The sequence below is a fragment of the Danio aesculapii genome, chromosome 23, assembly GCF_903798145.1.
Source record: "Danio aesculapii chromosome 23, fDanAes4.1, whole genome shotgun sequence".
Taxonomy (NCBI): Eukaryota; Metazoa; Chordata; class Actinopteri; order Cypriniformes; family Danionidae; genus Danio; species Danio aesculapii.
This window is the reverse complement of record NC_079457.1, coordinates 47948559-47974008: the sequence shown is the minus strand read 5'-3', so window position 1 is coordinate 47974008 and position 25450 is coordinate 47948559. Positions and strand designations below refer to the sequence as shown.

The following is a 25450-nucleotide window of genomic DNA, read 5'->3' as shown; positions in this document are numbered from 1 at the left end:
CATTCCATCCACTTGCAGCTGCTAGAGTGCGAAACCGGAGAGCATATTCCTGTGTAGATAGAGTACCTTGCTTTAGATGATACAGCTGCTCTCCAGCGGCTACTTCCCCATCAGAACGTCCAAACACCTCTTTGAAATACTCCGTGAAGGTAGTGATGGAATTCATGACCGGCCCGGCTTGGTTCCAGATCGTCTCAGCCCATTTAAGTGCAGGCCCAGAGAGTAGTGATACGATGTAGGCGATCTTTGATTTATCTGTGGGATATAGAGAAGGTTGCATTTCGAATATGAGGGAACATTGTAACAGAAAACCATTGCACTCCCCCGCTCCGCCTGAGTAGGGCGCTGGTCGGGCCATGGGACTGGAAGGAAGGGCCGAAGAAGAAACTGTGGAGGCGGAAGTGCTCGGTGCTGGTGGTGCGTTGGAAAGTGGAGCTGGTGGCTGTAGAATCCGCTTCAACTGGTCCACCAGCTCTTGAAAGTGATCGGGGGTGCTCATGTTGTCGTCGTTATTGGTCCGGGCTTCTGTTATGAAGCGGACAGGAGACAGAGGTAAGGAAACGTTAGGGTGTTTATTAAATGACAACAAGGAGCACATGAAGGATAGCCAGGAGGATCAGGAATGATGTTGGGGTCTTTTCCTCCGTGGCTGGGTAACAGGAATACACGAGGATGTACAGCACACACCAGATACAGCTGACAGAGGATGACACAGACTTGGAAGGACTGGAAGACAGGACGATTCGGGTGGACCAGGAAGACTAGGAGGAATACAAAGAGAACAGGTAAGTAAAGCGTTTGTTTTAGCTGAGGATGACTACGCTGAGTGGTCGCTCAGTTGTCCGCTTTCGTCGAGACGAGCCCGGACAATGAGCGACTGGAGTGCTGTGCTTTTATCTGGTGCTCGTGAATGTGATGCAGCTGTGTGCTCATTAGAAGTCAGGTGATGGTGATCTTCGTGAGTGGGGATCGTGAGAGCCTGACCAATCCGTGACATACAGCATCAACATTGTAATGTAATTAAACACACTAAGTTAAATAGACTTAAACATTCATTTAGTTTTTCAAGCGTATAACAAGATGAAAGACTGTGTAAACACTAGCGCCGTCAGTAGTAGCACAGACACTCCATTGAAAATACTGGGGTAAAATAAATGTCCATAATTGAAAGACATGGCCGGGGAAAATGGAATTTAATGCAGTGCTTCTTTTCAGAACTGAGACCCACTTTATTTCATATCTCAATCAGGCAGTGAAGATCATTGAGTTTTAAAGAAATCAGATCTTAAAGTGGCGATTTTGTAATGGTGCAACAGTTCACCGGAATCGCTTGGGCTGGCTGACTGAAAATTAAAAGTCCTAGTCCATATACCCCAATCTCACTGAAAAAACCCACAAGAATAAATAAAACTGCTAGTACCTACCTGCACTGAAAGTGTATGTAGCTGATGGGAATCCCGAACACGTCCTAGAAAAGGGTGTGATTACAATGTCGTAGATCTGACTGCAGTGCATGTTGGGTAGTTGACAGCTGGTGCCATTGACAATACTGTTCTTGAAATCCCCATCGTGGCCCAAAGCCGTGACATTATAACCCACAGCCCCAGGACTTCCATTCCAGGACACAAAGGCAGTGTTGTTCGAACACTGTAGTGCTACCGTCACATTCTGTGGGGCACAAGGAGCTGAGGGGACATCATATCTAATTATAATATATAATAATATACATATAGACATAACATTCAAAATATGTTCTCCAGAGATTAACTATAGAATACTATCTCTATGGAGTATTTAGTGAAACCAATTGTCTATACATTGAGAAAATTCATGCAGGATGTACATGTAGAGTAGTATAAAAGAGAGTGCATAATGGTTTTTACTGTTTTTGGTTCGAGATATGATATGGAGGAATGAATGAAAAATCAGTAAATGAAATGGCAGAGGTGGCCTGTTGCTTGAGAATTTTTATCCACCATCGTCTGTTTGCACACATAGTGTGAGAAATTAACTGCAGTTGAACTTGTCACAAATTAAAAACAAAACACCCAAAATCACATATGGTGCCATGATGAACAAGAACTGTTGTTGCATGAAATGCCGGAGGAAACTAGCGTGGTGATGTAATGACGCTAATCGAACTATGTAGTATAACATGTAAAACAGGATCATGAAACCATTAATCATACCATTGTCTTATTCAGATTAAGGTGAATAATTAGATTACTGATGTCTATGCCAATGTTGGGTTTTGACAACACAGAATTTTTATGTAGTGAATGTCGAAAAACTGAAGTGAATTAAATTTATTTGCCACCTTTTTTTTTAAAGAACCTGTGTTTATATCAACACAGGCTCATTCTGAAAACGTAGCCCTATATATGTTTCTGGAGATTAGGAATTATGTAGTCCAGGAGTGGCCAAACTTGGTCCTGGAGAGCCTGTGTCCTGGAGAGTTTGGCTCCAACCCTAATCACAAACACATAACCCAGCTTATCAAGCTCTTACTAGGTATACTAACTTCCTGGTAAGTGTGTTGAAGCAAGTTGGAGCTAAACTCAGCAGCACCGGCCCTCCAAGACCAAGTTTGGACACCCCTGATGTAGTCAGAGGTACGTATGGCTGCATTTTGTCTTTAAAACGAACGATACGGGGAGGTATGACGCAGTTCCTTTTCGCGCTACCAGCTGACCGCTTACCTCCGTATGGACAGCATTCCCACTGTTACCAGTTTGTCCAGTGGCTCACAAAATCGTAGTAAAAATCAGGCAAGGGCTGTTCTGGATTGCTTTTTAAAACTGTCGGTTGGGTTTAGGAAAGTGGGTGGACGGGTCAGTCGGTGCTTTTGAAAACACTGTGGCTGTTTCTCAATTCCAAGAACGCAGAGAACGGACTTGCGTTCTTGTGAAGACCAGTCTTGCCAGGTCACCTCGGAAGAAGGAACTCGGGAGACCACGAGAACAAAGAACGCGTCCTGTGAGAAATGGGATGCTGCGTTCTCCCTGATGGTCACATGACCTTCACGAATTACTCCTGACTGGTAAATAAGTTATAATTCGGAACTTTAATAATAAATCTATGTAAAATGCTGCGCTTCCCACCTCCAGTCGCAATGACTTCTGGGACTTCTAGAGCGAGTTCAATTTTCAAGTCTGCATCGGTGCATCCTCAATATCAAGAACATATCCGGGAACTTTCACACGTCCTCCGTTCTTGCGGTCTTGAGTTTTGGATCTGAACTTTGGCGGATGATAAAGACGTTACACGAGAACACGAGGACGCAAGATCACATATTGAGAAACAGCCTATTTGTTGGGTTTAGGGAAGAAGGAGGGTGGGTCAGTCGCTCAGTTAGCCAGTCAGTCGATAGCGGCCTCTGGTGGATTCGCGCAAGAACAGCAGGCATGAATGACACTCGCAAGAGAAATTTGAGATCTGAAAAAGCATACACAGCAGCCTCTGGTGCATTCGCGAAAACAAAAACTGCAAAAAAAACGTACCTCCTGTGACGTATTTGGCGCTCACCAGAAATGTACATAGGGGTATGTAATCAGAATGAGCCTGGGTTGGTTTATATGAGGTAAATCTTCATAGGATGCCTGTACAGTGTGTTTATGCGTGTTCACCTGTCTGTAGCTGCGTGCGTGCTGCATAGCTGCTGTTGCAGTGACTAGAAATGGATTGCACAGAGACATTATAAAGACTCCCACACATCAGCATGTTGATGGCACAGTGGGTTTGGTTTGTAATGCAGGAGGTCGAGTGTCCGCTTGTCTCCACATATGCATAGAAACTCTCTCGGCCCAGACTGTCAGTCCAACTGAGCTCAGTGCTGGTCCCGCAACTGTAGTTAGAGCTCACTGCTGCAGGGGTGCATGGGGCTGGAAAACAGCAACAGAGGAAAGTTTTATTTTGAGACTATAAAGTATGTATAGCCCTTATTCCCATAATACATTTGTGTTCTTAAAGGTCCTGTTAAATTAAAATAAAGTTTTTTAGATGTTAGTAGCAGTATTGTTTGTTTGTAGGAGCTCTTTAAGCTAGTAGGCCAAAACAGCGAGAATACTTTGGAAGATATTAAACAGATATAAACTTATAACTCCTCAAAATTTCTTACCAAATCGTGACCAATCAAATGCTCTCTAGTATCTGACATGCCCCGCCCCCATCAAGACACTTCACAAGAGCCCACTCTCACTGGTGGAGCAGTGATAAAACGAAATGCGATTGGCTGTTTTTATAAAAGGGGCGGGGCTTCACTATGCCTCTCAAACATTGAATAAAAATGCACATCATTAGATTCTGAACTTTGAATGTGTGGTGCACGTACCTGTGATAACACTGAACGGAGCACTGGGTGTACTCCCACACTGTGGGCCCTGGGCTACACCATACACACTGTAGGTCTGACCACACAGCAAAGTGTCCAGGGAACAGCTGATGCCAGAAGAGTTGCAGGAAGCCGTGGGTCCTAGGACAGATGTGGCATTGGCCTTTACCCACAATGCATCTGGGTCCTTGACCCAGGAAACCAGGGCCACATTAGTGCTGCAGTTCAGTGATGGAGACCTCATTGTTGGAGGACATGGTGCTGAGGCATCACACAGACAAGTAAAGGAAGATTATGCTGAAGCTCAATCAATCCAGTCTGAAGTAATAAGGACTAAACCAAGGATAGGCGAACTCAGTCCTGGAGGGCCAGTGTCCTGCAGAGTTTTGTGTTAGCATTAATCAAACACACCTGAATCCTTTTTTTCAGTGTATGGACTGAACAAATATGATGCGCTCTGTTTTCTCACTGTCAACTCAGAAACTCTGGAACAATATATATTTTATTTTTATGTTTCTTTTTTTCTCTTAATGCTGTGGTTGTGGTAGGGGAGGGGTAATGTACCCCTTTAAATTGTAAATGCAAAAACTCAATCGATAAATATAAAAAAAAGTTATCATATATAAAAAAGGGCTTCTTCTAACACAGCAACTTCCATTCTTCTTTTGATATTTGATGCCAGTTTATCGGGAAGTGAGAATTTCGTTCTCTTGGACTTGTTGAATGAAAACTGTGCTTTATTTGCAAATGTTTTATATTATTCTAGTTTTGCACATAAATTAATTTCGCATCTTTGAGTGTAAACATGACTAGCGTCTTCTATAAAGTCATAGGCAGGTGTGTTTGATTAGAATCGGAGCTAAACTCTGCAGGACACCGACCCTCCAGGACAGAGTTTGCCCATCCCTAGACTGAACTCTTCATACCTGTCTCCAGTGTGGTGCTGGCCCGTGCCGAGCTGTTGCAGGTTCCATCATTAGCAAGCACAGTGACATTAAAAACCTCCCCGCAGTGGAGCTGCGTCAGGTCACAGGATGTGTTGGAGGTTTGGCAGGAAACAGAAGGAATGGTCTGATTCTGTGTATTTGCCAGGGCGGTGTACACGCTGGCACCAGCAGAAGCATGCCACGACACGTGTACCGTCTGCGAGTCACACTTCAGCACTGCGGTCACGTTCTCAGGATCACATGGAGCTGGAAAGGGTCAAAAATGTGAAAGCCAAATCAGATTCATACTGAGACAATATAATCATAGTTCCACCATCTCCTAACATTGATTGATCTTGTGTAGGGGTGACCAACCCTGTTCCTGGAGATCGACCTTCCTGCAGATTTCAGTTGCAACCCATATCCAACACACCTGCCTGTAATTATAAAGTGCTGTTCAGGTCCTAATTAATTGGTTCAGGTGTGTTTGATCAGGGTTGGAGCTGATCTTTGCAGGAAGGTCGCCCCCAGTGGTTTTAAAGAATATCACAACGGCAAACGTGGCAAGTATAAAAACCTTGTGTCACGATCACCAGCGATCATACTCCCAAGATCGCTGGATCTCACATGGACTACAACTTATGGACTACATATTCAGTCATGCCACACACACACACACCTGCTCCAGGTCTCCACTGATTGGACAGCTGATGCTGCTTCTGGACTGATTGCACACACTACTTTAGCAGCACACACACTCACTTCCTTGCCAAGTCTTGTTATCTGTATAGTGACAAGTCAATGTGGTTTTTCTTGTCTTGCTTTCCCGTGTTTTGACCTTAGCCTAGTTTATCTTATTGTCCCTGTCTGCCGCCTGCCTTTTGACCTCTCGCCTGTTATAGTGACTACGATTCTGGATTACCTTTATACATCTGTTTGCACCTGTGTTGACCTTTGCTTGCCTGACTACCCAATAAACCTGCACGTGGATCCAAACCTCAGTTGTTCATGTCACTCCTCGTGTTACACCTTGTCTGTTTCGTTAGGAGCGCGCACAGTCAGCGGAGGCCCGCGATACGACACCAGGCGAAAGTATAAATCAGGCTCTACGCTGTAGATTTAAAATGTAGGTGCCATTTTCTTCTAAGGGTTTTTTTTAAGCTTACGTTCAAATATTGGCCAATCATGTCCTGTAAATTTAAATTGTTCAAACTCTAAAGAAATCTGATGGAGTCAAACTGTTTCTTCATCTGCCACAAATGTAAACTAATATCTAATCTTTAATATAAATAAGTTTGAATGTTTATTTATTTATTACATTTAAGATTCATTTGTTCAGTTTTTGGTTCAGTGTTTGTTCAAATAATCATTTAATTTTGGTACTAAGAGCTTCGCACAAGAGTTAAAGTAAGCTGTGCAAACATTATAATTTGCTTAGGGTTACACCGGAATTGTACACTTCACCCAGCTACTAAACTACTAAAACTAAATATATAAACAATAATTATGAATTTTCGCAAAATAAAAGTACACTAAAACTAACTAAAGCATCAATCAAACTAACTAAACCAAAAGAAAATGTATGCAGTTAAATTATAGTGTAGTATATTGAGATAAAGTTATTTTAAATAGTCTAATCTACAAGAGCCTTGGCCTTCATATCTGGTTAAACTAATGCGTTTCCCCACCTGTTGTCACAGAGACGTTGGAGCCGGCTAAGCTGTGGCACTGATTATCTTGAGAGATGACGTTTAGCATGTAGGTCTGTGCGCAGGTCAGGCCCTTGAAAGAGCAGGAGAGGTCAGAAGTTGTGCAGGATTGATTGTACTGGCCTGGGCCGGTCAGAACACTGGTGTAGGATAATGCTCCGGCTGTGGGACCCCATGATGCCTTCACAGCGTTGCTCACACACTCCACACTGGCACGGACAGATGAGGGCATACACGGCACTGCCAGGAGAGAGAATTGTTTTTATATTTATGGAAAACACGATTGGTAAAATCACTCAGTTTAAAGGTGAAGTATGTATGATTTTTAATTATGAGGAAGGGAGTAAAGTTTAAGGCAGGCTTGCTCAACTACGTTCCTGGAGGACCGCCAACACTACATGTTTTGGATGTCAACTTTGTCTGTCACACCCATTACAGGTCTTTCAGGCTGCATCTGATATCTCATACTTCCATACTACATAGTATGTTAAAAACAGTATGCGAGCTGAGTAGTAGGAAGTAGTGACAGAATTCGAAAAATAGTATGCAAGAAGTACCCGGATAACCTACTACTTCCGGCGAGATTCTGAAGTGCGCATCCAAATGTGTGCGCACATGAATGCATGAGATTTAGTAAATATTGACATCCAATGATGTGATGAATTTAGTCTAAAGCGTACAGCTCAAAACCTTTAAGGGCGTGTCCGAATCCACTTGTACTATTTTAAGAATGGAAAACAACGCTCTGCGCCACAGCGCATGGTCTAACAGGGTTGTGCTTATTCTCTTAATGAGTTCTGGGTGTGTTTTGAGCAGAATGTGCATTAAACCAATCAGCGTCTCATCTCACATTTCCTTTAAGAGTCAGTTGCGTCCCACGATGGTGCATTTGCTATTTACATGGCGGACTTTTTTTTAATTTTGTTTGTTAAGCGCAAAGATTTGCTTCAAAACTATTTCTAAATTCAGTTTTAATTTTCAGCAAACGAATAAATGAACAATAATAACAAAGTGTGGTCAAAGGTTATATCCTAATACACATGCTGTACCCCATATGGTCCAAAACCTGACAGGTGGACAAATCTAAGCTTGTTTTTAATAAAACAAATATAAATATGTATATAATAAATACTACTACTATTACTAATATTAATAATAACATTATACAAAAGCAAGTTGCCATGAATAAACTGAAAAAAGCCCCCCAAGATGATGGAGGCAGTGGTTTTTATGTTTGTTTATGTAGAAAGTAATAATTTTTGTAATATTTTAATTTGTGTATTGCTGTACACCCTGTATGTTTTAAGCAATGTGTAAGAGTTTGGACCTGCATAGGCGCATAACTAATAACTTTAGACCTGCTTTCAGCTGGTCTATTGCACAGTCTATTTTAGTTCCTCAAAATAACAATGCGCCTTAACACACCTCCTTTCTAGAACACCCATGAGTCCACAAAGTGGTGCAAATTAAGGTTGCGCTGGTCTGAAAATAGCTACACGCACCTTTTGCGTCGGGTGTATGATAGTGCCCAAAATGTTCAAGCTTCTAATTACAAACGAATAGCACCATCTGTTTGCTCAAGCCACATCTGGTGTGAACGCCCCATCAGAACTGCCTTATGTTATGAAGCTGCCATGTGGTCTGTGTGGAGGAAGAGAAGAGGGGGTTCTGGTTTTGTTCACAGGGGTTCGGGTGATCTTGGAAGTGATGGGTTTTTATTGTCCGTGTTTAGTGCGTCTTGATTCAGTTGTTCAATGTGACATTATGACAACTGAGATCTTACAGTGTGGGATCACATCCTTGCAGTCTGACAAGCTACGATCATTCAGGATTCTGAAAAATCACATACTGTGAGCCTGGGCTTATGTTGTGTCTGCTAAGGATGTTTGAAAAATAAAATACAACATATTTAATCTTTAAATGCATTTTTTCAGCTCTTCTGTCATACCACGATCAGGTCAGCGTTGCAGAAATCTCACCTGTTTGGACAGGACGGCTCTGGCTCCCTGGCCCTTGACACTCTCCATTGGATGCTGTGATGACAGAAGTGTAGTTCTTACCACAGTCCAGGCCAGTGACAATACAACTGGAGCTCTGGGTGGTGCAGTTGAGCACAGCGCCACCTGGTGTCATGGCCAGGACAGTGTAGTTTAGAGCTGTGACGCCTGGAGCCCAGCTGACATTAAGGCTGTTAGAGGAACAGTCCACGAATCTGGACACATTCTGAGGTGCGCAAGGTGCTGGACAAAAACACATGAGGAGTGAAACATTTCAGTGTAAATATGGAAATATTGACTACTGTGAACTGTACTGTGAAACACAGGCTCATTGGGAAGATGTACCCCAGTGTACATTTTTGAGAACCCTTGTAGATATTTTTCCCCCAATTTCCATTTAACGGAGAGATTTTTTTCTACACATTTCTACACATAATAGATTTAATTTAAGTTTAACTCATTTCTAATTATTGATTTCTTTTCTCTGCCATGATGACAGCACATAATAATTGACTAGATATTTTTCAAGACACTAGTATTCAGCTTATAGTGACATTTAAAGGCTTAACTAGGCAAGTTAGAGTATATTGGCAAGTCAGTGTATAACAGTGGTTTGATCTGTAGACGATCCAAAACAAATATAGCTTAAGGGGGCTAATAAAATTGACGCTAAAATGGGTTAAAAAAAACTGCTTTTACTCTAGTCGAAATATAACTAATAAGACTTTCTCCACAAGAAAAAATATTATAGGAAATACTGTGAAAAATTCCTGAATCTGTTAAACATCATCTGGGAAAAAATCTAAAGAAAATTCACAGCTGGGCGAAAAATTTTGGCTTTGGAGTTGTCAAACATGCACATGACGCCCTCTTGTGGATTTGTGAAAACTGCAAGACAACGTAGTCAGGGGTACATATTTGTCAGTTCTCAAAACTGTAGCCATGGGCACATATTCCAAAGAAGCCTGGGTTGCTAATACACTAATGAATTGTGCTACCTGTCTGGTGTCTGTTCTCTGCACTGTTTGGACTGTCACATGTGCCATCAGAAGCACTTACGACAAAAACATACTCCTGTCCACAATGCAGGCCGCTTAACTGGCACCCTGGAGTTTTGGCATCACATGTGATATTATGGCCATCTTTGCCCAATGCGGAGCCTCTATAGGAAACAGCGGCAAGACTGGCGCTCCATGACAGAGAGACGGAGTTGATGCTACAATTCACAACGCTCTTTACATTAGTTGGTGAACAGGGAACTGGAGAAAGAAAACAATTCGACAGGAAAAAGAGACAGTGAATACATTTAGGGTGCTTTCACTCCTGTAGATCGATTGTGTTGTTCCGAATTCCGTCATTACTCGACAAATCATTTTTAAGAGCTTGATTAATGTTTAGTGACATTTTAATGACAAATTAGCTCGTACCACTGTAGTTGAGGTTAAATAAAATCATTAATGACACTAAGAAAACTCATCACCTTCATATTTATAACAGCCTCAAGACAATCATGTTTATGACAGATTTATGACAAGTTTTGTTGTCTTGGTAATGTCAAGTTGTCATGACAAATACAAAAACTGGTTGGGGTGTATTAGTTCATGTCTTAAGTTCAATATTTGCATTTAAAATCTCATAGCATGAGCAAATGACACTTAAAAATAGTTAAGCATGCATTAAATCTCATTCACATACATGACGTGTGTCAAAACTTATAATAAATATGGTAGCAATAAACTCTCCATCATGAGTGTTTAGTATTAATTATGCATGCTCATATGATTTACTGATATTATATCTAATCTTTTATTTTTATATTTTGAGTTGTCATTGATATCAACACCAGTATAGCCTGACCTGTGCGCAGTGTAGCGTTCTGACTCTGCAGGCTGGAGCAGTTTCCGTCTACAGCGCTCACACTGATGGAGTACATGATGCTACAGTGCAGGTCAGCGAAGCTACATGAGGTTGTGTTGGAGGAGCAGTTTGTATGGTGTCCATCTTCACCCACAGCAAAAGCAAGATAAGATAAAGCACCACGGCTTGCTTGCCATGATGCATTCACCAAGCTGCTGCCACAGGTCCGTGTAGCCGTCACATTAGTGGGCACACAAGGCACTAGCAGGGACAAGGAAGAAAGCATTAGAATAATACACAAAGAGCACCACTGAAATACAAATAATTCATGATGTAGTGAATAGGCAAATGTACTGACAGTTGTTGGCAGCATAGATTGTTATGAGTAATGATGCTACTAGTGAAAGTAATGTTTTAAGAATGAATCTGTGCCTCACCCTCTCTGATCACTACAGGTGCACTCAACATGCTCAGACAAGAGCCGTTGTATGACTGGAGCTTTATTGAGTAAGAGTCTCCACACTGCAGATTGCTCATGTTGCAGGACGGCACGGTAGAATTGCAGTAAAGCAGCTTTCCAGTGCTGCCAGAAACCACAGTGGAAATATAACCAACAGCACCGTCTGTTGGATCCCAGCTGAGCGAGAGAAGACCTGAGGGGCACTGTACATCAGCCCGGACATGCGCTGGACCACACGGTACTGCAGAGAGATCATGGTATTTGTTTTAATAGCAAACTATAGTAAGATTTTTTAAAATATCTACAGTTGAAGTACATTATTAGCCCTAAGGTGAATTTTTTTTGTTCTTCTTCAAACTCTATACTTTAACTTCGACTTCAAGTATATATTTATTACATTTTCAAGTATTACAGACAACAACAGATGAACAAGATAAGGGGAAGAGAAAAAAAACAGAAAAGGAAAATATCCGACATCCCAACTCTCCCGCAAATGAATAGAGACTCCCGGACGCCAGCAAACGAATGAGAACCCGCCGGAAATTAGGCCTCTCTACCCCTCCCCCCCACTTTTTCAAATATGTCGCGCTACACCCCAACTCGCTCCTCCCCCCTTACATCTCCGACAAATCATCTTTGTTTCCCCCGGAATTGACTTTTCCCAAGTTGGCATGTCTGAAATACATAAGAACTTTTTAAAATAAAGATATAAAATTAAGGAAATTACACATTCATACTTCACAAACCTTCACAAGTTCACACCTCGTTAAACTAACCCTCTGATAAGTACAGAGGTTATGTTTAAACCCATATGCGTAACAAAAATAGACCCCACCTCTCATGGAATACGTTTGCTGTGTAAAATAAACATTGGTTTAATAGTCCAGAGGGACACAATCAAGTATAACCCTGTGCCAAGTGTAACCCTTCTGCAGGATAGTGGACTTGAGGGCCTGAGGTACAATACTACAAAAAGTAAAGCCTTAAAATGCAGAACTTCTGAGTTCATATTAATGCAAATAAGCAGCAACTACAAGTGCAGTGTGAAGTACAGCTTGGAAGAGGATCCAAGTCCAGCCATTTACTTTATTGGCGAAATAAAGTCGTCCATATGACAAAAGAGCGAAAACAAAAAAGTAATCCACAATAGGAAGTCCAAAATGCAGCAGGAAAACCACAAGCCATGGAACATAAAGTAAAAACCTCAGAGAAAGCATACCGAGCAAAATTAAGAAATAACAAGTAATAAACCCAAGGGACATATAAAGGGGAAAACTAACAAGCAAACATCCCAGGCACTCCAACTAAAGTCAGGACAGTTCAGAAGGGAGGTGAAACAGGGGGATGAGGAATGATGGGCCAGGCTGATGTGGTGACAAAAAGACAGGTACAGAACAGGCAGGTGCACAGACCCAGGGGAGAACCATTGAGACAGCAGACCAGATGGGAGATCACCATGGTGGTTCAATTGGAAGGGGATGACCAACAGTGGTGCAAATGGAGGTGCCAAACACTTCAGTGAGCCAATGACTACCATGGTGGCGCAAATTGTGCTGAGGACCATTGAGCGGTGTTGTAGACATCAACGGCTGGCTTTAAATCAATGTCACAGACTGGGACCTGCTCCCTAACCAGTTCTAGTACAGGCTCTGAGACTGGAGTGAGTTCATGAGTGGAAAGTTCTCTGGAGTAGACTCAGAAAACACTTGGACTGCTGTAGGTTTTGAGGTGGACTCTAAATATTCCTGACTGGGCACAGGTTGGAGCATCTGGCATCTGATCCTTGGAGTGTGGGTGATATCACAGTGACCCCTTGTTATGCCCTTGGTGGCCAATAGAGGGCACTTTGTTTACTGAACGTGAAGTGAACGTTGTCAAGTATAGTTTATCCATACTTGGTCCTCTGCCTCGGTCCTCCCATACTTGGTCCTTTTACCAAAATTGGTCCTCTGATTTTAAATAATAAGTGTTTTGAACCATTCAAGTGCACACCCATTGCCTCCAATAGACAGGAGCAGTTAGGTGACTTGCAGTTAGGGTATTGAAACCCCTCACATTTAATTACTGCCGGGACTGGGAATTGAACCAGAAATCTTTGGGTTTCAAGTCCAACTTACTGACCATTAGGCCACAACTACCTCAATGTGTGTTTCTGTATTTTGCCTTTTGGCTGTCACCCTGTCATGTGGATTATCATGCTTGTTTTGGACTACCACCACCTTAGATATTTTTAACCTCCAGTGATTTATTCATTATTAGGGTTGTACACCTCTGTAGAAATGTGGTGAAAAGAAGAGACCTTCAAAGACCTAAAATATAAACATTTTACATAAATGTTATGGCCTAAAGCTTCCTTACCAGACCTCATTTGCATGGCACGGGAAGTCATACTGGGACAAATTCCATCATGGTGAAGAACACTAATGCCATAAACTTGTCCACACTTCAGGTTGGGGATCCGGCAGCTGCTGGCTGTGGTGCTGCAGCTGAGTAACCCGCCGGCCTCATCCTCCATAGTGGCAGTGAAGGAAATCACACTTGGAGATCCCTTCCAGCTCACCAGTGCTTGGTTTTGTTGACAGTCCAGCACAGCTTGAACACCCTGTGGGGGACAGGGACCTGAGAGATAGGGCAGGAAGTTGGTTATGAGGTGTCAGACATCAAGGTAATTGTGCTATGGTAAATTTACATGTCTATTGCACCTGTTTGCACAGTGATGTTGTCACTGACAGAACTGTTGCATCTGATATCGGATGCCATGACAGAAGCGGTATAATTTGATTCACAGCTCAGCCCAGTGATCTGGCAACGTACATCCATTGAGCTACAAGTGTAAGAAGTTCCAAACCGATCCACTGCAGTGGCCATGTAGAATACAGAACCTAATGAGGCCTCCCATGTCAGAGAGATAGAATCTGAGCCACAGTCCACCACTGCTGACAGACTTTGAGGTTTGCAGGGAGCTAAAAAACACAACATAAAGTATTTAAAGCATGCGCATTTTGGCACATAAATGTTAAACAACAAATCTCAATTCGTCCATTCGGAATAATACTCAGGCAATCAGAGGTTCTTTGCATAGCAGTTATTTTATGCATTCTGGCAGGAATTTGGGTAGAATGATTTGTGGAGAGGAGTTTACCCTACTGAAAAAAACAGCTTAAACCAGCCTAGGCTAGTTGGCTGGTTTTAGCTGGTTGACCAGCCTGGTTTTAGAGGGGTTTTGGCCACTTTCAGGCTGGTTTCCAGCCATTTCCAGCCTGGTCTTAGCTGGTCAGGCTGGAAAATGACCAGCTAAAACCAGCTTAACCACCTTGCCAGGCTGGAAGGCCAGCCAAAACCAGCTATGTCCAGCTTAAACCAGGCTGGTCAAGCTGGTTTTAGCTGGTCATTTTCCAGCCTGACCAGCTAAGACCAGGCTGGAAATGGCTGGAAACCAGCCTGAAAGTGGCCAAAACCCCTCTAAAACCAGGCTGGTCAACCAGCTAAAACCAGCCAACCAGCCTAGGCTGGTTTAAGCTGGATTTTTCAGCAGGGTAGCAAGGGTATGTGTGTTTGAAATGATGCAGAACAGTCTAATTTAGACCAAATTCCAATTCTATCTTAAGCCATGGTCATACTGGGACTTTTCGCCCCATAGACTTCCATTCATACAAGACAAGACACGACAAGATAAGTTTTGTATGTTGCTAAGTTCCAATGTTCAAGAGTGGTGAACTCTGTTCTGCGAAAACACATCACATGATTGCTTGAGACCAGATCAAAATGTGACCTCTCTGTACATAAATTTCAAATATGGAGCATTCGCTCGCTTTATCGATGTCTAATCATCATTACCCTGCCCGCTTTCACAGCGCTGTCTGACAGAATTTCACAAGCTCAAACTCTAGTATGACCACAGCTTTAGCACTTCCACTTCCCCCTGCGTTCAAGGGGTATAAATGTTTCGATTTTCTTTTGCTTGGAGGTGTAGGGGTAGGGGATATTTAAAGGGGTTTGAGAGATTTCCTTGAATTCAACAGCTACAGCAGCAACATGGCTGCACAAGCAATCAAAGAGACCCACTAATGTAAAAAAATGACCAATAATAAGGATTTTTACAATAAACACACATCTGCATTATAATAGGAACACCTCAGGAAACCCAGAGGCTCATATGTTGGAGCTGAAAATTACTTTTCAGCTTTGAGAGTGAGAAACCTGTTAAAGGTTCAAGAGGAAGACGCAGGTGTAGGAGTATGAAATAGAATTAGGATTGGGCCTTATTCTGGTTAGCAAAATGCCATTTTTACCCACTTTACTCTTTGTTTAATGGGCTTATTCATTCTCTTCAGTGTTGTAAGAGGCCTGGAATGTATTCATGCTAAAATTTAAAATAATATTTGTACTTTTTTTGCATCAGGCAACAAATTAACTGATGCTTGTGACCACTTGTGCTACATCAATAGTTTATAATTTCACAAACACCCATCTAACCGTCCTCCAAACCACTAGTCTGCCAGCTTAACCTTTCCCATTGTCTCAGTCTGAAGGCAGGAAAAACTCTGGGTGATGGTCAGACCATTTCAGCGCCCACATTGATTAGGATTATGCACGTCTTTGGATTGTGGGAAAACAGATGCACCAAAAACCTGCAAACTCCACTTAGAAAAGCCTGTTAGTTAAGGTAGTATTTGAATAAGGGACTAGGTTTCACTCATTTTACAAAATCTCATGACTAGGAATTGCACCTGCTTAAATTGATTGCATGTAACAATACTGTTTTTCAGCCAGGGGGTATTGTCACTCACCAGTCTGACCTACTTCCCCAAGAGACAGAACACTGGAGCACTCATTATCAGCAGCAGTGATTATCATGGTAAGACTTTCCCCACAGTTTATGCCAGTGATCGTGCAGCTCTGCTTCAATGAGCTACACGTATAGTAGCTCTGATTTCCACGGTTTCCAAAGGCCTCCACTGTGTACCGTAGGGCTCCATCCGCACCTTCCCAGCTGCTGGTTAAAACATCTGTCTGACAGTTCGAAGAAGTGCGCATGTTCCTTGGTGGGCAGGGTGCTGATGGAATGAGATTAACATAATACATAATATGCTGTGAGTTGAATATTTAGGCCAACAAGTCAAGACAACAGTCAAGATCAGGGGTGCCCAAACCTGGTCCCATAGGGCTGGTGTACTGCATAGTTTAGCTCCAACTTCCTTCAACACACCTGCATCAGAGTTTCTAGTATACCTAGAGAGAGCTTGATTAGCTGGTTCAGGTGTGTCCAATTTAAGTTGGAAGTAAACTCTGCAGGACAGGTCCAAAGGACCAAGTTTAATCACGATAAACACGTATAGATTTTGAAGATATATATTTATTACCAGTTCGTATTTGAATTGCTGAACTGGATGCAGAGTTGCACTGCTGTTTAACTGAAGATGAAGAACCCGAGACGGTGAAGTTGTAAAGGCGTCCACATGTGGTGTCGGTAAAGAAGCACGATGTGTCTGTAGTCATACATTCCATGACCTTTCCAACCGAGTCAACAGCCCTCGCAAAGTAGTAAGCAGAGTAATTATTTGGAGCCCAAGAAAAGATGATGACATTGCTGCTGCACTCCCGATACAGCATCAGATTGGAGGGCGCACAGGGAACTGTAAACAAGCGTACAAAGAAATGTATTAAACTTTAGTAAGATAAGCATCAAATAACACAGGTTACAGACAATACAACGCTAATCTTAATTTTCAGTATCTTCTAATCTACTAATCTTGTTATTTGATTTTCTGAAATGAGTTTTAGTTTACTGTTATGCCAGTTCTTACTGCTCTGAAAAGAGTCCCGGCTGGCACTCAATATCATAAGACAATAATATTAGGTTAGCTTTAGGTCATGACGTCAAGCGACCAAAATTCAATGTCTAGCCAGCGTCTAAGGACAATATTATTTTAACGTCCAATAACGACATCAAACTATGACGATATTTGGTTGATTTTAGATTGTGTTGGAAAGTGACCCAAAATTGTCTGATAGATGTTATAGTGGTAACGTCCACACAACGTCAAGTTGTAACATGATTAGATGTTGATATTTGGTTGATTTTAGATTGATTTTAGGTTGGACATTGGAGTCAGCCTGATGTTGGATTCTGACGTCAACCCATTTTCATTTCCAAACAAAATCCAACGTCCCCATGACGTTGTGGTACTTTGGGGTACAATGTCAATATGACATCATGTTGATGTCCTGTGCCTGCAGGGGTAATTCACATAACAGAGCGCATGCCTAAAAAAAAGGCATGTTCTCTAGGTACTACATTCTCCCTGCACAGGACTGGGTGGGTATTAGCTTCCTGTCTGAGAACACATAACACCTTGCTTAGATTTTGATCTTTCATTTTAAGAGTTAACTATAGGTCAACTCATGCTGAATTTTCTGAAGTTTAAAAAAAGGTGTCTGTCCCAGTGGAATTTTGTGAGATTTAGAGCACTGAAACTATACTGAAACCATTATAGGCCCTGGCCCGAAATATACAATGCTCAAGTACATGAATATCAAATTCTTTCTAACTTCATTCTTTTATGTCAGAATACAATTTATAACACATTTTTGCATTGCATTCTCAGCATTGTCATAGCTGGCAGAGAATCCACAGACATATGAAAATAAGTTTGTTGCCCCATTTAGGACTGTAGCAACCATATAATCCATAACACCATTGACTGAGATATAATAGCTTAAAATGGATTAGGAACACAGTACCAGCGGCTTCTCAGCTTCCATGAGTTCACAAACAAGACAAATGGCAATAACTTTGGAAGCATTATGTCCTTCATGTAAATAATACACCTCTATTGAATGAAGAACAATTTCCCACACTGTGACATGACTCTTGATCGCACAATATAAAACTATCTGAAATGGGTCAGCACAACAGAAAAAGAACACTCGCTGTTGTGAAACTATTCAGATGTCCCATTAGAGACAATGCTATCTCCAGGGACTTCTCTGTTGTGGATCAAGTGTCTTTAAAGCTCATGGTTGAATAGAGGGCATTGATAATCAGAAATGCAGGAGGATAGATATCCTGATTGCACATCACAAATCACTGATTTTAGTTCAGATTATTCTCCATGAATGCCAACAGGAAGCAGTGTTTTTGGGTGTAATGCATTGCAAGTAACTTGGGTTACTTATCGGATTACTTTTTCTCAAGTAACTAGTAAAATAACTTTTTTACTAAAGGTAATGCCAGTCTCACCTCACTTACTCGCCTCACTTTCACTACAACAGATTGAGCATCAATTAAAATTAATACAAATATTATTCACTTCTCAAGTAACTACTGTTGTAAAAGGGCCTTACATTTGTCAAAAATGTTCTTAGCTCTGCTTAGATGAAAAAGTAATGGAAAGTAACTCTCAATGGATTACTTTTAAAAGTAGGTTATGAAAGGTACATGGAAAACTGATTAAAGTTTTTGTCGTGCCTACATCTCACCTGTTTGGAAGGATGTGGTGGCATTGCCAGTGCTTTCACAGTTGTTTGATTGTGCGGTGACGTGTACAATGTAGTTTTCCCCACATGCTAGATTTACAAGTTGGCACATTGTAGTGTTTGATGTGCAGGACAGAACTGTACCACTGCGACTTACAGCAGTGGCACGGTAAGAAGTGGCCCCAAACACAGTTGTCCAGGTGACTGAAGCTGAATATGTAGCACAGCTGTAGTCCACCGAGACTGACGTCACTGGACCCAAAGCTGTGTGGGAAAGAGTTTGAGTTAATGAACAGAACTCACTGAAGAGAGTTAAACTCAAGTAAGTTTAAACTTAATAGTACATTAATTCTTATTTCAGTCAGCCATACCAGAAGCTGGAGGTGTCAAACTAACTTAATAGGTTATTTTCATTTAAAGGATTAACTAATTAGCCTATATGGCTAATGGCTCAATTTGATCTCAGTGCCATTTTCAGCTAAACTTGATTGCCTAAGTCTGTCATTGCTTTGGAAGTTGAAGGACTCATTCCTATGCCCTAATTCCGGGGTGACCAACCCTATACCTGGAGTTCTACCTTCTTGCAGAGTTCAGCTGCAACCTTGATCAAACACCAGTCTGCAATTACCAAGTGCTCCTTCAGATCTTACTTTTAGTACAGATCCTACAGTTACTTTTGATCATGGTTGGACCTGAACTCTGCAGGAAGGTAGATCTCCAGGAACAGGATTGGGTACCCCTGCCTGAATCTCTTCTTAGGGTTTACCCTCTGGAGCAGAGGTCCTTAAACCCGTTCCTTGAGATCTAATTTGCTAGAGTTCAGCTCCAACCCTGATCAAACACACCTGAAACAATTTATTAGGACTTGAAGCAGTACAGTACTTAATAAATACATGCAAGTGTGTTTGATCAGAGTTGCAAATGAATTCTGCAGGAAGGGAGATCCTAAGGAACAGAGTTGGTAACCCCTGCTCTGGAGTGATAGCTTCATAGGGATTAGAGTAAAGCAGGGGTGGGCAAACTCGGTCCTGGAGGGCCGGTGTCCTGCACAGTTTAGCTCCAACTCTAATCAAACACACCTGCTTATAGATTTCTAGTGATCTTGAAGACACTGATTAGCATGTTCAGGTGTGTTTGAGTAGTGTTGGAGCTAAACTGTGCAGGACACCGGCCCTCCAGGACCGAGTTTGCCCACCCCTGGAGTAAAGGGATAAGCCCTTGCGAATGAAATGCACTGTTTGGCACCAGTCAACTTCTCTGTGCAAAGTATTATGGTGCCCAAAGTGTCCATCAATTGTAGCATTTGAAATGGCCAATTTTGAGCACTTTGGTTTGGAACAACAATGCAGTGGCCATGATTATTTTCACTCTGAAGTGCCCTTCAAAAGGCCAGTCACATTTGGAATGCACCATGAATCATCTGGATTAATTATGGCTAGATTTAGAGCTAGGGTTCAAGCATTTCTATCAACAAATTCATTTTGCTTGCATCGTAGTTTTCCTCCATTTGTTTTCAATATTTAAAAAGGGTAGATCTAAATGAATCTAAATGCATACCAATATATGATTGCTCCAAAAATGTGTCTTACAAGTTCAACATTTTGAGCTTCATCATCAAGCACTGGCTTATGGACCCTTGCCAGTACTACCCAGTACTTCCCAATACCCTTACCCCTACTTCTAAAACAGTTCCTATACTCTTCTATCAAAATAAAGGCAAAAAAACAACAAAACCATTAAAAAAATGACTCATAATTTGACATAAAAGTAGAAAATCTGCATATATATTTGAAAAGATATGGCTTACTGCTTGTTGTATAGTTGATCTGCTTGGGTTCTCCAACTTCCAGGAGGGCATTAATTGAAGACACTGAGATTAGGTATGAAGAGCAAGGTGACATATTCGTCATATCCAGTGAGTTGTTGAACACAGTGTTTGAATACAGTGTAGTGTTTGGGGAATTCCAGTTTTTGATGGTAATTTGGTAGACTAGAACCTTGTCCACAGGTTGCCAGCTGATGCGGGCAGACTGGGGGCCCGTCTGTAGCACTGTGACCGCCGCTGGAGGCTGGATCACTGAGAGTCAAGACATTAACCAATGGGGGTTAACATTTGAAGATAACTTGCAGTGACATTGACGTGAAAAGCTGGACACCCTACACTCTCAGAAATAAAGGTACAAAAACTGTCACTGAACCACCAACTATTCCAGCATATGTTTTACACAGCGGATGCCCCTCTAGCTGCAACCCAGTACTGGGAAACACCCATACACTCTCAGATTCACACACACACTCATACACTACTGCCAAATTAGTTCTTTCAATTCACTTATAGTGCATGTTTTTGGACTGTGGGGGAAACCGGAGAACACGGGGAGGACATGCAAACTCCACACAGAAACGCCAACTGACCCAGCCGGGATTTAAACCAGTGACCTTCTTTATGTAAGGCTACAGTGCTAACAACTGAGCCACCATGCCGCCTCATCTCCAACTATTGAAGACTATTGTTTTCTTCAGCTGTTCTAGTGTAGATCTGATGCTGGGTTTGGGATCATGGTCTTGATCAGGACCCAGTTTTGGCTCAGATTAAACATCCCGAGTGTGTTCACACACACACACACCTGAAGCTCCAGCCTAACACACTCATCAAACTTTATCAGTTCAGCTGTTTGATTAGCACTGCCAGCAATTTGAACTTCATAGGGTGTCCAGACTTTTTCACAGGACACTTTCAAAGCGAAGCGCTAGTAATGCTCACTTACGTGTGGTGACGGTCCGTACTTTGCTTTTTGCTCCAAGACCTCCAGCATTGGATGTGACCACATAACAGTCATACATAGTCGCCGGTCGAAGATTTCCAACCAGTGTGCTATTATTTGCATAAGTGAAGTTGTACCGTTCCCCTGTCAACGTTGAATTTACCATCAAAATGTATTGCAGCGCTGTTTGCACCCACTCCCATTCTAGCCAGATGGCTGTACTTGATATTGACTTTGAATAGGTTATCTGAGATGTACCCGGTGCTGGAGCGGAAACAAAAGACAAACATTATCGTTATCATATCATCTGCACTCGGTTTATTGATGTCATGCAAAGAAATGCATATCAAATTTTAACCTAATATTCTTAACAATAGCTTAGTTGTTGTCTATTCAATTGATTGCTGACTCACATATATTTAAACATTTCTTTATAAAGGAGGGAATAATTACCTGTTCTTGCTATTTTTGTATCAACACACAAAACAGTATAATACATAAACCCTTTAATTGTGACCGTGTACAGCGTCCCCGTCTTCAAACCAAACACCTCTTTCATCGACAGACTCCCGGGGACCGACGTTACAACCGGAGCTGTGTTTGTGTCGTTCACAACCCGAAGGTCCAAGAAATAATTTGTTACACCCGGTAGTCTGTTCCATTGAACCAACAGCGATGATGCCGAAGGAGAGGATATTGCATTTATATTGCATTCTGAAAATAAAAGATCACGCATTAAAGCCATATATTCTAGGGAAAAACAATTCATGTAAACATATTTTATAAAGTGAATATATATATATATATATATATATTTACTTTATAAAATATGTTTATATATATATATATATATATATATATATATATATATATATATATACACACACACACACACTACAAAAGTCATTTTTGCATGTTTTAAAATAAGTTTCTCCTGTTGCAGGATATATATACACACACATAAGTCATAAGTATGGGGTCAGTAGGATTTTTAAATGTTTTAAAATAAGCTTCTCCTGCTCACCAAGGCTGCATTTATTTAATCAAAAAGGCAGTACAAATTGTAAAATAGTGAAATGTTATTGCACTATAAAATAACTGTTGTAAAGTAGTTTATAATTTAATTTAATAATTTACTCCAGTGATTTCAATGATAACTTCATTACCCCAGTTTTCTACTATTTTTATTATTACTTGTATTAGTAATAAAAGCAATAATGACTGGACTAATAATTTCATTTGAAAATACATACAAGTAATAAATAAATATTTAATAAATAAATATTCAAAAATTATTCTTTTTACATTAAATAAATGCCGCCTTGATGAACAGAAGTATTTTCTTAAAATTAAAAAAGACCGCAAACTTTTGACCGGTAGAGTATGTATATATATATATATATATATATATATATATATATATATATATATATATATATATATATATATATATATATATATATATATATATATATATTCACCCCTCACACATCTCCCTTTTTTAATTAATATTTTCTATGGGATGCTTCACAATAATATATTTGTGTATATTCATTATATTAGACAGTACCACAGTGAAAACAGGAAATAAATAAGATCACAGTCCAAAAATGAGTAAACCCAAATTGAATATGTTGGGGTAAAACTCAAATAAAATTTAATAAACAGGAAAAATCCAGAAAAACATTTTAAAAAGTATCAAATTAATTAATTTAAATTTATTTAATTAAAAATATATATAAAATTTGTAAATTAATAATTATAAATAATGTTATAAAATTTTGTTTGTCTTTTTTTGCAGTAACTTTAATGTATTATCATTGCATTGATGTTAGGTAAAACAAATGTTATTGTAATGGATAAAACTGTTAATAAAACTGTTTTGTTTAAGTGCACCAAAAGATATTGTCTATAATCACTAAGAAATGGATAGAAGTATTAATTTTCAAAAGTGGATGAACTCATTTATGCTATATTGTTACACTGAATTACATTTTAGTGTGTGTTGTCTGGTAAAAAAAATCATGGGGAAAATGTACGATTTCAATATCCATTTATTTTACTAATAAAACAAAGATTAAACAGACTAAATCTGGTTCATTATGAACAATATTTGCAATGTAACTTTAATAAATGTAATAAAAGTAGTCGCCATTAAGATTAGAACTTTTACTGGTCGAATAAAACAAGTCATTCTTGAAAAGTTAACTTACCTTGTGACTGAGTGCTCCATGTCTGGCAAAATAATAAGAACAATTAAAATATTCCTTATAGACAATTATACACATAATTCATTTGTACAGAATCATAAATTTACCTGAGTTAGAGTCAGTAAAACTACAACACCTAGTGTCTCCAGCACTCTCATCTTTGACAATACCTGAAATATTACAAATAATGGTTTACAAGGGTGTCAGAGACAAAAGGTTTTCAGATTCTGGGCTATAGAGCAGGAACACCTCAGGCGAAGGAGCCAATCAGAGGAGCCGCCGGGCCTGTCCTGTTCTGCTTTACTCCCTGAGGAGCTGCCAAATAACAACACAACAAAAAGCCAAAAGGGAGGAACTGAGTGGAAATCTATATTGAGGGAGAAACTGAGGAAATTATCAGCACCATTTATCAGAGTGAGCATTTCATAATGTTTTCCATATCTTAAATATATTGACCTACTGTAAAGCACTTGAATAAAAACAACTACTTTTTTATTATACATAAAATTACATATTTATTAAAGTCTGCGTGGACCGGAAGCTGCAATCGTTTTTTCTTTGTATTATAAAGCAATTTCTAGAGAAGTGGAATATTAAATGAGAAAGCAGTGGGCGTGGCTTGTTTTTTCTACTGTGAGCTGATTGGCTGTAGTAAAGTAGGCATTTCATTCAGAAAGATGGTGTAAAGGGGTTTGGGGAGAGTTATTACAGTCTAACAGACTCCTCCCCCTCACCATTTCTGTTTGTAAACTGACAGCTGGAGGGGTGTGGTTAAGTGCGTTAGCCCCGCCCAATACTCAGACAGACCTAATCTGAGAATTGAACTGAAAACAAACAGGAAGTGCATTTTCAGATTTCAATTAAAGATAACAAGAGCACACTATTGTTTGTCTTAATGACATGCACAGCACAACACTAGCATTGTGAGCTAAAAAGATCATACGGTAAGTTTTGATTTCACTAGCGGACACTAGAACTACAGAGGCGGTCATTTTGACCACTTTTTAATTTTGTAATTTAATAACTTTGCTTGAACCCACATGTCTATAATACCCTGACTTTTCCTAAATGTGTGTATATTTCTTTCTAACGGTGTTATTTTATTGAAATGACAAAACACAGAAGAGTGATTGTTTCTACCTTGAATTAGCATAGTAGTCAAAATTACCACAAGCAATTCAGCGTTTACTATTTTTCACTGAGTACGTTTTGCCGTGAGATTGTGTTGGCTATCCCATGATGCACTGTGAGGAGTTCATGAATGGGAGTAAAGCGACGCAACTGACGCAGGTAGATCATGTGATAATGACAAATGAAGGATGTAGTATGTCCCAATTACCTTCATACTACTCACATTCATACTTTATATGATGTACATTCCTAAGTTACGTAGTAAATTCAAATGTAGTACCCACTCAAGTAATAGGTGATTTTGGACAAGCCTCTAGTACACACTGTTATGATTTTCAAAGGCTGAAAGTGAAACGTCAACATGGTGAATAAAGCCCTGCCTACCAGTACAGGAGACAATCATCGATCGATGTAGACTGATGATTCTCCGGGGGAGGGGCTTTAGTCCAGACGTGTGTTTTTACAACAGTTTCTGCAGCTTCATTTTGAACCCTACTTCAGAAAAACAGGGCAATCAGACGATCATTATTCAGAGGATGATAATGTGTAACAACTGTAGGACTCAATTGGTCCTTTGCATGTTCAA

At 40.5% G+C, this 25450-nt stretch overlaps 2 protein-coding genes across 2 annotated transcripts in view; both read right to left on the bottom strand.

Moving 5' to 3' along the window:
• Window positions 1-11515, bottom strand: part of LOC130216807 (uncharacterized) — a 47235-nt gene extending 35720 nt beyond the window's left edge. Inside the window, exons 1-9 of the mRNA XM_056448690.1 lie at window positions 11257-11515; window positions 10820-11080; window positions 9961-10221; window positions 8945-9205; window positions 6945-7205; window positions 5257-5523; window positions 4331-4591; window positions 3627-3881; window positions 1425-1685 (exon numbers count right to left, since the gene is read on the bottom strand). Coding sequence (XP_056304665.1) covers window positions 1425-1685; window positions 3627-3881; window positions 4331-4591; window positions 5257-5523; window positions 6945-7205; window positions 8945-9205; window positions 9961-10221; window positions 10820-11080; window positions 11257-11356 — 2188 coding nt within the window. The 5' untranslated portion in view covers window positions 11357-11515. The remainder of the gene's footprint in view (window positions 1-1424; window positions 1686-3626; window positions 3882-4330; window positions 4592-5256; window positions 5524-6944; window positions 7206-8944; window positions 9206-9960; window positions 10222-10819; window positions 11081-11256) is intronic.
• A 2065-nt stretch (window positions 11516-13580) lies between these two features.
• LOC130216844 (fibronectin type III domain-containing protein 7-like) lies at window positions 13581-23879 on the bottom strand. Its single transcript, XM_056448724.1, has 11 exons — window positions 23841-23879; window positions 23737-23758; window positions 21977-22237; window positions 21527-21787; window positions 20566-20835; window positions 18762-19022; window positions 16643-16915; window positions 16070-16336; window positions 13982-14242; window positions 13638-13898; window positions 13581-13588 (listed from the first exon to the last, which is right to left on the bottom strand). The coding sequence occupies exons 3-11, from the start codon at window positions 22080-22082 to the stop codon at window positions 13581-13583; spliced, it is 1968 nt and encodes a 655-aa protein (XP_056304699.1). The 5' UTR covers window positions 22083-22237; window positions 23737-23758; window positions 23841-23879.
• Window positions 23880-25450: the final 1571 nt, after the last annotated feature.